The 12,067-nt window shown below is 42.9% G+C and overlaps 1 protein-coding gene across 3 annotated transcripts in view; it reads left to right on the plus strand.

Annotated features, from left to right (window-relative positions):
- Positions 1–12,067, plus strand: part of atp8a2 (ATPase phospholipid transporting 8A2) — a 624,855-nt gene that overhangs the window by 166,453 nt on the left and 446,335 nt on the right. For 2 of the 3 annotated variants that reach the window (XM_078545400.1, XM_078545401.1), the window contains 3 exons: positions 808–881; positions 9,735–9,804; positions 11,323–11,450. In XM_078545400.1, the coding sequence (XP_078401526.1) occupies positions 808–881; positions 9,735–9,804; positions 11,323–11,450 (272 nt within the window). Of the gene's footprint in view, positions 1–498; positions 704–807; positions 882–9,734; positions 9,805–11,322; positions 11,451–12,067 lie in introns of those variants that run through there. The other variant, XM_078545402.1, reaches the window with a different exon arrangement.

Here is a 12,067-nt window from a genome sequence, read left to right on the forward strand (position 1 = left end):
TCACCAGAACTAGAGAAATAGAAATGTGGTGAAATATAAGCTGCTTAAGGGGGGTTGGACAGGTGAAGCTATATAGAGGGCCAATGATAGGTGGAGGCAAAGCTAAAAGTTAATTTTACCCTGCTGAATAATGAAGAATGGCTAATAGTATACTGAGTATATACCACATATAAAATTTCTGTTATCTGGCATTGTACCAGTTGGCACTCTCAAGTAACTGGAATTGCTGTATTGGTTTTGTTTTTTGACTGGCGATGTCTCTCCTCCATCAGAAGCTGGCACTAGCACTTGTTGCTGAGTGCTTATGTTCATTGCTCCCTGTCAGTCCCACTCTCATGCAAACTCTAATAATTGTGAAACTCAAGGGTAGTTGTTATTGGAGGCCTGCCCTTGCTCAGTTCTCAGTCCACAAATATTTTACTTGTGTGTCCTTCACAGTCTAACAATTCTTATAAGAAAAGATCAGTTTGTCTTTAGAATTAGTGCACAGCTTTAAATGTTAGCAACTCCCAAAACTAATGTTCAGCATTTGAATTGATATATATATTTTAGGAAGTGAGGATTTGCATCCAAGCCAAGTTACTGAAAGAGTTAATTAAAATTTTGATTAGACAGTATTTTCATTATTAAATCCAAATTTAGACATTATTGAGCTGGCTGAAGGCAAAATAAAAGCCTGGCATTATTGACAACACCCTGGATGGTCTGTATCTTCGACAATGTAATTGTGATTTTCGGTTACATGTATTGGTTTTTGTTGTCTGCTGTTTTCTCTCTTCCCATATCACATTGTTCATTTTTTTGTAGGTTGCAGTGGGAGATATTGTGAAGGTGACTAATGGACAGCGCCTCCCAGCTGATATGATTATCATCTCCACCAGGTCAGGCACCATATAAGGTTGCTGTTTGCAGGTTGCTCTGAATGAGGCTTTAAAAGCAATTATAATTGTTTTCAATGCTGTCATTTTAACAAATACTTACATATTCTAAAACTTTTAAATGTTGATAGTTCTGAATGAATGAACAGACCCCCTGGAATGTGAAAGTATTTTGAGGACGAGAAAACTAACTTAGAACTGATTTCAAAAATATAACAAGAATCTCCAGCTCTTAATTTATTCAGCTATTAGTGATTTTTATATTTTTAACTGTGTTCGTTCCTCCCATTAATGTCATTCATTTGTAAAAAAATATTTTGATAGAATTCATATGAGAGGGTAGCAAATTTTGAAATGCATGCAGGATGACAGCACTGCTCCTGATTTGATTTACTTATCAGATTTATTATTGGTACATTTTATATTAAATTTGTAGTGAACTTTGTGCTTAACAAGATGAGGAAAGACAATACTGGGAACGGACTTTTCAAAATGCAGCACTTTTGTCCCTCAGTACCACTGCCAAACTCTCAGTTAGGTTTTTCATGAGCTGGAAGGTCCATGTACCGATACTCTACACCAGTATGCTTCAATATCAAGCTTGGAGGAGCTTCACCTAGTGCATCCATCTAGGAGTGAAATATACCAAATCACTCCAATAACACATTGAACTTTAAAATAGAGAATGTCCCAATGCCCATCAGTTAGGGAAACAGATGCTGAACACTACTCAGAGGTAACTGAAAGCATAGTTTCAGAGGAAAGTTTTAAGAAAGTTTTTATATGTAGAGCAGGAAGTGGAGGGTTTAGTGAGGGAAAGAGTAGTGAAAGACTGTCAAAAGTTCTCACCAGTGGTGAGGGAAGGGATAAACAGGAGGTCAGAATCAGAGAAGCAAAGGACATAGGCTGGAGAGTTTGTGGAGCTCAGGTGGGATGAAGTGTAGCAGTGGAGGAGCTTGTAAATAAGTGTGAGGATCCTGGCTTCCCCTCACAATGAGACTGTCTGTATTTAAGGCTGAATTAAAATCAACTTTGCCTGTTGAATCAGTAGTCACGCGCAGTTAGAGCAAATAGCTTCATTTTACTTTGTACTTTTAATTGATGGAGAGGGGATACCATTGATCGCAGCGTATAAGATGACCCCTTTTTGCCAGCCTCAAAAATCATGTTTTTGCATGTACTCAGCATATAAGTCAACCCCTGCTTTTCAGCCATGTCATGCATTAGTAGTCAGCCTCGGTTTTTCACCCCACAAATGGTGGTTTACTTACTGGCACCTTAAAACTGCGGGCAAGGAATCAAGCAGTCAATATGGGCTGTTTTGTGAAGATGTGCAAGAGTTTAAGATGCCCACAGGGCAGACCACATGGCAACTGATGAAGAGAAGTGAGTCTTCCAACAAAAGAAATGAAGTATGAACTTGGTTTCAAATTATAAGTCATAACATTTACTAACTTGTCAAATAACTATGCTGCAGCATGAGAATTTGGTGTCAGTGAAAAACTGGGAAAATGGAAGAAGAAGGAATCCACTTGAAGATTATGCCCAGGACTAAATGTGCCACGAGAACAGGGATGAGCCGCTGGCCTGATCTTGAGAAGCGTATATCGGAATAGGTCCACCAAAATCAGAGGAATAATTACCTCATCACCAGAAATGTCATGGGCCAGTTCAAACCCTGAATCTGTTGGGAGCGTGAAACAAAAACAGAAAACGCTGGAAAAACTCAGCAGGTCTAACATCTGTGGAGAGAAAAAAGAGAGTTAACGTTTCAAGTCCGTATGACTTCTTCAGAGCTAAAGAGAAGTAAAAATGTGATGGAATTTCACTAATCTTTTTCTTTCAACATTCTTATAGAAGCTTTTACACTTTGTTTTTATGTCCCTTGCAAGTTTACTCTCATACTCTATTTTTCCCCTCTTGATCAACCTCTTGGTCCTCCTTTGCTGAATTCTAAACTGCTCCTAATCCTTGGGCTTGCTAGTTTTTCTAGCAACTTTACGTGACTCCTCTTTGAATGTAATACTATCCTTAATTTCTTTTGTTAACCATGGTTGGGCCACTTTTCCTGTTGTGTTTTTTGCGCCAGAAAGGAATGTACAACTGTTGCAATGCCTGCATTCATTCCTTAAATATTATCCATTGCCTATCCACTCTCATGCCTTTTAATGAAGTTCCCCAATCTATCATAGCCAACTCATGCCTCATACCTTCATAGTTTCCTTTGTTTAGATTTAGGACCCTAGTTTCAGATTGAGCTATTTTACTTTCCGTCCTAATGAAGAGTACTATCATGTTATGGTCACTCTTCCCTAAAGGACCCTGCACAATAAGATTATTAATTAACTTCTTCTCATTGCACAATATCAAGTCTAGGATAGCCTGTTCTCCAGCTGGTTTCTTGACATACTGGTCTAAAAAACCATCTTGTACGCACTGCAGGAATTCATCCGCCACAGTATTATTCCTAATTTGGTTTGCCCAACCCCCTTACCATACTGTTTGGAGGTTGAGAGACAACTCCCACCAATGTTTTCCACCCCTTGTTGCTTCTCAGCTTCACCCAGACTGATTCCACATCTTGATTTCCTGAGCCAGTATCCTTTCTCACGAATGCACTGATGTCATCCTCACCGACAACACTACCCAATCTCCCTTTTGCCTGTCCTTCCTAAAAATCAAACACCCTTGGATATTCAGTTCCCAGTCTTGGTCAGCCTGTAGCCATGGCTCCATAATCGCAATCATATTGTACCCATTTACATCTATTTGTGCTGTTAAGTCATCTACTTTACTGCTAATGCTCTGTGCATTCAGATACAATACCTTTAGACTTTTTAACATTTTTGCACATTTCATTTGCACTATGGCCCTATTTGCTCTCTTTGTTTCCTCTGCCTTCCACTTGTGCTTTTTACTTCTGTATCTTTCATTCCTGTCTTTGTTTCCATCTCTTGTGATGCCCCACTCAGGTTCCCATCCCCCTGCCACTCTACTTTAAATCTTCCCCCATAGTACTAGTGAATATCCCTGGGCGTTTTTCTCCGCACCCCCCCACACCCCCCCCGCCCAAATGCTTGCAGCTGAATCACTCGTGATGCCACGGACTTGGCTCTTGCTGCATTCCCCTGAGAAACCAGCTGCTCCAGCAGCATCCAAAACAGAAAATCTGTTAGTGAGGGAGATGGATCCGGGGACGTTTGTGGATCAGCCTTTGGATGTGTGCCTTACAAGCCATTCAAGAATCATGTTCGCAGCAAATGGAATAGATGGATAGTTGACAGAGAAAAAACCTTCACTGAGTGTGGAAATACTCGTGTTGCCCATTTGATGTTTTGTGTGGTTTCATCATCAAATCATGGGATACTATTAGTGCACAAATTGTCGTCAGATTGTTCAAAAAAGGCAGCATATTCAATTCAGTGGATGGAGATGAAGATGATTTGTTGTGGAAGGATGATCCTGAAACTGAAAACACCACATCCGACCCAGAGTGGGCTCCTGAAAAAGATGCCATAGCCAGAGTGATTCTGAATGAATTCGATGAACTCTGCATTGGATGCCAAAGACAATGAATTTGACGGGTTTTAAAATGCTTTGTTTATAGTTAAAGGTATCTTTGTAGAATTAATTCCTTGAATGAACCATGCCATATCAATTTAATATGAATTACCGGTATTTTTTTTCCCACATTCCAAAAGGGTGCCCACCCACATTCATACCGGTGGTTCACAGTTTATGCTCGGCATATGAGTCGACCTCCATTTTTGGAAGGATTTTTGGAGTCTTCAAAGGTTGACTTATACATCGCGATCTATGGTAACTTTTATCTCATCAGCTCCAGCTGATTTGTAATTCAAATTCCAGAAATTAAAAAAGTTACCCCCTACACTGTCAGTCCCTCATATTGGAATTATTTTAATGGTACTTTTTAAAATTCATTTATGGCATTTGGGCTTCGATGGCCAGGCCAGCATTTATTGCCCATCCCTAATTGTTCTTGAGAAGACGATGGTGAGCTGCCTTCTTGAACTGCTGCAGTCCCTGTGGTGTAGGTACATCCATGGTGCTGTTAGGGAGGGAGCTCCAGGATCTTGACCCAGTGACAGTGAAGGAATGGCAATATATTTCCACGTCAGGATGGTGAGTGGCTTGGAGGGGAACTTCCAGTGTTCCCACATTATCTGCTGCCCTTGTCGTTCTGGATGGTAGAGATCGTGAGTTTGGAAGTGCTGCCTGAGGAGCCTTGGTGAGTTTCTGTAGTAGATGGTACACGCAGCTGCCACTGTTCCTCGGTGGTGAACGACGTGAATGTTAGTGGAAGGGACGCCAATCAAGCAGCCTGCTTTATACTCGGTGGTGTCTTGCTGGAGCTGCACTTATCCAGGCAAGAGGAGAATATTCCATCACACTCCTGATTTGTGCCTTGTAGACAGTGCACAGGCTTTGGGGAATCAGGAGGTGAGTTACTCGCCTCAGGATTCCTAGCCTATGGCATTCTAGTGTGGGCACAGTATTTATATGGGTAGTCCAGTTCAGTTCCTGGTCAGTGGTAACCCCCAGGATGTTGATAGTGGGGGATTCAGCAAAGGTAATGCCATTGAATGTCAAGGGGCAATGGTTAGATTCTCTCTTGTTGGATATGGTCTTTTCCTGGCACTTGTGTGGCACAAATGCTACTTGCCACTTGTCAGCCCAAGCGCGGATATTGTTCAGATCTTGCTGCATTTGGACATGGACTGCTTCAATACCTGAGGAGCCATGAATATTTCTGAACATTGTGCAACCATCAGCGAGCAGCACCACCCTGACCTTATGATGGAAGGAATGTCATTGATGAAGCAACTGAAGATGGTTGGGCCTAGGACACTACCCTGAGGAACTCCTGCAGTCATGTCCTGAAACTGAAATGATCGAACCCCAGCAACCACAACCATCTTCCTTTGTGCTAGGTATGACTCCAACCAGTGGAGAGTTTTCTCCTGATCCCCATTGACTCCAGTTTTGCAAGGGCTCCTTGATGCCACACTTGGTCAAATGCTGCCTTGATGTCAAGGGCAGTCACTCTCACCTCACCTCTTGAAGTTCAGCCCTTTTTTCATGTTTGAACCAAGGCTGCAATGAGGTCAGAAGCTGAGTGACCCTGGCGGAACCCAAACTGGGCATCAGTGAGCAGGTTATTGCTAAGCAAGTGCTGCTTGATAGCGCTGTTGTTGAACCCTTCCATCGCCTTATTGATGATGGAGAGTAGACTGATGGGGCGGTAATTGGCCAGGTTGGATTTGCCCTGCTTTTTGTGTACAGGACATATCTGGGAAATTTTCCACATTGCTGGGTAGATGCCAGTGTTGTAGCTGTACAGGAACAGCTTGGCTAGGGGCACGGCAAGTTCTGGAGCACAAGTCTTTAGTACTCTTGCTGGAACGTTGTCAGGGCACATAGCCTTTGCAGTATCCAGTACCTTCAGACATTTCTTGATATCACATGGAGTGAATTGAATTGGCTGAACACTGGCATTGTGATGCTGGGGACCTCCAGAGGACGCTGAGATGGATCATCCACTCAACACTTCTGGCGGAAGATTGTTGCAAATGCTTCAGCCTTGTCTTTTGCACTGATATGCTGGGCTCCTCCATCATTGAGGATGAGGATATTTGTGGAGTCGCTTCCTCCAGTGAGTTGTTTAATTGTCCACCACTATTCATAACTTGATGTGGCAGGACTGCAGCGCTTAGGTCTGATCCTTCGGTTGTGGATTCGCTTGGCTCTGTCTACCACTTGCTGTTTATGCTGCTTGACACGTCCTATGTTCTAGCTTCACCAGGTTGACGCTTCATTTTAGGTATGCCTGGTGCTGCTTCTGGCATGTCCTCCTGCATTCTTCATTGAACCAGGGTTGATCCCCTGGCTTGGTGCTCATGTTAGAGTGGGGGGATATGTGGGCCATGAGGTTACAGATTGTGGTTGATTTTGCTGTTGATGATGGCCCACAGCACCTCATGGGTGCCCAGTCTTGAGTTGCTAGATCTATTCGAAAGCTGTCCCATGTAGCGCCACACAACACAATGGAGGGCATCATCAGTGTGAAGATGGGACTTTGTCTCCACAAGGACTATGTGGCAGTCACTCCTACTGATACTGTCATGAACAGATGCATCTGTGGCAGGCAGGTTGGTGAGGATGAGGTCAAGAATGTTTTTCCCTCTTCTTTGTTCCCTCACCACCTGCCATAGACCCAGCCTAGCAGCTATGCCCTTTAGAACGCAGCCAGTTTGTTCTATGGTGGTGATACCGAGCCACTCTCGGTGATGGACATTGAAGTCCCCCATCCAGAGTACATTCTGCGCTCTTGCCACCCTCAGTGCTCCCTCTAAGTATTGTTCAACATGGAAGAGCACAGATTCATCAGCTGAGGGTGGGGGGCACGGGAGGGCAGGGGACAGTACATGGTAATCAGCAGGAAGTTTCCCTTCTTATGTTTGACTTGGTGCCATGAGACTTTATGGGGGCTGGAGTCAACGTTGAGTACTCCCAGGGCAACTCCCTCCCGACTGTATAGCACCATGCCGTCACCTCTGCTGGGTCTGTCCTGCCGGTGGGACAGGACGTGCGCAGGAATGGTGATGGTGATGTCTGGAACTTGATCTGTAAGGTATGATTCTGAGAGTATGACTATGTCAGGCTGTTGCTTGACTAGTCTGTGAGACAGCTCTCCCAATTTTGGCTCAAGCCCCCAGATATTACTAAGGAGTACTTTGCAGGGTCGACAGGGCTGGGTTTACCATTGTTGTTTGTGGTGCCTAGGTCAACACTGGGTGGTCCGACCGGTTTCATTCCTTTTTATTGACTTTTTAGCTGTTTAATACAACTAGGAGGCTTGCTAGGCCATTTCAGAGGGCATTTAAGAGTCAACCACATTATTGTGGATCTGGAGTCACATGTAGGCCAGACCCAGGTGAGGACGGCAGATTTCCTTCCCTAAAGGATATTCACGAACCAGATGGGTTTTTACAACAATTGACAATGGTTTGATGATCATCCTTAGACTTCTAATTCTAGATTTTTTTAATTGAATTCAGATACTGCCATCTGCCATGGTGGGTTTTAGACCTGGGTGCCCAGAGCATTACCCTGGGTCTCTGGGTTACTAGTCCAGTGGCAATACCACTACACCACCGCCGTTTTATAAAGTACCTAGTGCCACCTTTATACCCTTATCCAAGTATACTGTTGAATAACTATCAGGATTTGATCTATTGATTTAATCCCAAATGCATCTGCGAAATATATCTTTGCTTATCACCAAATAATGGGGTGGGTTCAACAGACTTCCCTAAGGCCTGTACTACTCTGTGCCTGACAAACAGCTCTCATACAAAGCATTAATCCCTAAATTTTCCTTGTATAGGTTTGCTGTCTCCCCAAATCCTTGCTAAACACCATGTGGGTTATCCTGATGCCTTGTAATGGTTTGCTTTGATAAAACCACCAGGCACACGTTTACTTCCACTGAGAGTGCAGTTCCACAGTAATTAAAAGCAAATCCCTCATAACAGGCTATGAGGACTTTAGTTTGCAATTTTTTTAGGGTTGCAGAAGAAATGTCCTTGTGAGGAAAATGACAATATAATAGAACTAATTGTAAATCTTGTTGAACTTCTTAATATCTTGGAATATTTAAGGTGATTGGGACAGTTTCAAAATTTTTCAGGTTGTTTTGATGGACTCACTTTTGAGTAACCTTCAGATTGATAAACCTTTCAGAAATAAAACTAGGCTACCATTGCTTTTATCCGGAAAATTATCAGAAAAGCACTTAGCCAATTTCTGCCTGAACACAACTTCATTAATAAGTGATGAGAGGAAAATCCCAACATTGCTGTTTAAAAGATGATATAATTGCAGATCATTTCTGTTTGTGTGTGGCCATAAGCTGTTTACTCTTGTCAGCTTTGCTGTCAGTTAAATTGGATCTATTTATCAAATGTAACTTATGTAATCATTTTCCTTATTTAACAGTGTTAATGAATAGCCAATACGCAATGGCACCAGAAATCCTCACATTTAATTAATCGCAATTGAAACCAACATTTATATACTTAACTCCTGATGCAATGATAGATAAACCCTGTATCTGGCTCAGCCTTAGAGCATATTCAGTGTGGAACTAAGTCAGGAAGATCCCAGGTTCAGTCGCTGGTCTATGCTGATCGATTGATCTGATCTAGGGCCTAACAATTGTCAAGAGGAAATATCAGCTAATGTCCCCACATTCTCACCCAGTAACACCTGCTGGGAAGTCTTCATATGTAATAGTGAGAACATAGTTTGATTTAGTTGTGATGTCTCCTGCAGCCTGTTGACACTTTCTCTGAGCACTTGCACAGAAAAGATGTGTCAAGCCATAATGCTGAGCAATTGAAGGGCTGCCAGTGCTGTAGAACTGCTCCCAGTAAGAGTCGATGCTGTCGGAAGAGGAGAGGCAAGATTTGGAGAGGGGTTTAGAGGATGGTGTTGTGGCTGTACAGTTGGAAGGATGATATTGGGCAGGAACTTGGAGAGGAGAGGAAAGGAAAAAAGGAATAAATACAAATCAGGGATCTAATGGCAGTAATGATTTTTTAGATTAACTCATATCTCCACAGTTACCAATCCGATTTTCTGCTTGAAGAAAGAAATTGATTAAAATCCAAGATCAGAACTTGCGTTGTCCATCACTGTCAGCTTTAATGGGTTCTCCTGTATTGTTGAGTCATTTTTTAATGTTGAGTGCCCTTTTTTTGTTTATAGTCGCTTTCATGCAACTATAAACACTTTTGCTGTAGATCACTGAACTCATTGTTTTTCATTTCCCAGTGAACCACAGGCGATGTGTTATATTGAAACATCCAATCTGGACGGGGAAACAAACCTCAAAGTACGACAGGTAAATGAAGTTCCACTCCAAGTTGGTGTTCCTGAGAAATATTTTGGCTGTTAGATCCTGCTGGACACATGGGCCAGGATTTTTAGGATGGCGGGGTTTCCCATCCCGCCATCCAAAGAGTCAGCAGGGAACACATCTCCACCTGTGTGCTCCGCAGCCATTTCACGCTCCAATGAGCATTAATTGGCTGCAAGTGGGACTTCTGTCCCTCACTCAGGAGCAAGTCTTGTCTTGGAGAGCTGCCGGCCAATCTAATTGGCTGGCAACTCTCTAGTTTCCGCAGTGCCAGAAGGTGCAGTGGACAGACCTAGGACCGCATGCAGTCCCCGGAGCCTAAATTTCAGGATCCCAGGAAGAGGCAAGTTTTGGGGAACTCAGCGGTTGTTGGGGGACGGTGGGTGATGGACAGTAAGGGACTGGGGTGTCGGGGTAGAGGCCAGGGGTGAGGAAGGGAGGTCCTGCAGTTAATGGACCTTAAGGTGGAGACGGCCAAAGTTAAAACGGGGCTGCGGGTGGAGGCGTATTCCACGCCCCTTCCCGCCTGAGGCTTGAACACGATTATTTTAGGGCTTCCCCCATACTGCGGAGCTCCTCCCACCAGCTTAAAAATTGAGGCTGGGCAGGAAACAGCCCTTAATTGGTCAATAGTTGGTGCTTAAGGGTCTCAGTTGGGCCAAGAGCAACGGGCCATTCAAGGCCTCACCTGCCCTAGCATAAAATTACAGAGAGGTTCGGGCAGGTGGGAACCCATCTGGAAGCCCATCTGAGGAATTTTATGCTCACCCTTAGCCTACAAACCCACTGGTGGTGGAGCACAAAATTCAGACTTTCTAGGGACCAGAAGCACATTGAGGGTGTTTTTACACAACATGATTGCATAATAGGTGTGCAGTTCTTCTTCTATTGGCCCATCCCAACAGAGATGACGAGGTTTGGGAACCAATGACGCCAATGACACATGAACATTGGATTAAAAGTGGGAGAGAAGCACATAATTATCAATCTTCTGAAGTAGGATTAAGATCTGAAGCGAAAGTTGCCTTGAAACTGGACAAATGCCTATTTTATCTCAACCCCCCAAAATAACAACTCTAACATCCTTCAATATAGCGTCCTGCCTGTAGTACCAGGCAATATTGACAATGTAATGATCTCACTGGGAGTTGAAGATCACTCTACAATTTGCATTGAGGTTACCTTCAACAGGGTTTCAGAGAGCATCTCATCAATGTATTGTGTGTTTTTCCAATGATATGAAGAATCCATAACTGTCAATGGTTAGGTGTTGTTGGAAACACTATTACCTGTAATGTTTCTGGGAGTTATATGGGGATAGTGAAGCTTTGACTTGCTTGACTCCATTTTAGCACAGTAGATATGGCTACAACTGCTAACTAATAGTTTAACTTTTCCCATTTCCCATTTGTTTGGTTATTGCTTGAGAAATATTTACTGTGTCCTAGAATTTTTTCTTTAAATGGAATCATCTAAATGCTATTTATCTCTTTTTTCTGTTAGGGCTTGCCCGTGACTACTAAAATTCTGTCCACTGCAGATTTAACGATGATGACTGGGAGCTTAGAATGTGATGGACCCAATCGACATCTCTATGACTTCACTGGCAACCTCCGAATTGGGAGCAATGGGTATTTCAAAGTTTTGAATTACTTGTTTTTCTCATCCATTTGTATAATTTTCTCTAACTTCATTAGGCTCTATTGCTCCCCATCCTGGAGGATGGGCTGGAGACCTGTGGATAGGATAACGTCAGTTGTTATGATGTAGCAGGTGATGTGTGCCAGGCGGACCAAATCCATAAGGGAAACTTGGCCACGCTATCACAATAGTTTTGCAATTTGTATTTATTACGTGAAGATTTCTGCACTGAATTCAGAAGTAATGAGTCTGCTAATACCTTTAGAGATTTAAAAAAAACCAAATTAAAACATTTATTGACAAAAGAAAAGACTTCAAGCACGTACATAAGATTACAGTTACTTAATACTGTAACAATCCCAAAATTCCTAATTAACCTGATTCCCAACTACACACCCCCTTTAAGGCAACAGTCTAAAATAGATTTTAAATTTAAATAACAAACTGGCAAGTTTACTACAGTACCTACTCGATAGTGGAATTCCAAAGGCTTTCCTCCACCTTTGGTTACTGGACACAGCAGACTTCTTCAAATGTGGCCAAAGGCTTCCCAAGTCAGTTCTACATGGTCGCCTTGGGTCTTACATGGCCTCCCAACATAGCCTTC

This window comes from Cetorhinus maximus, chromosome 7 (assembly GCF_964194155.1).
Source record: "Cetorhinus maximus chromosome 7, sCetMax3.hap1.1, whole genome shotgun sequence".
NCBI classification, from domain to species: Eukaryota; Metazoa; Chordata; class Chondrichthyes; order Lamniformes; family Cetorhinidae; genus Cetorhinus; species Cetorhinus maximus.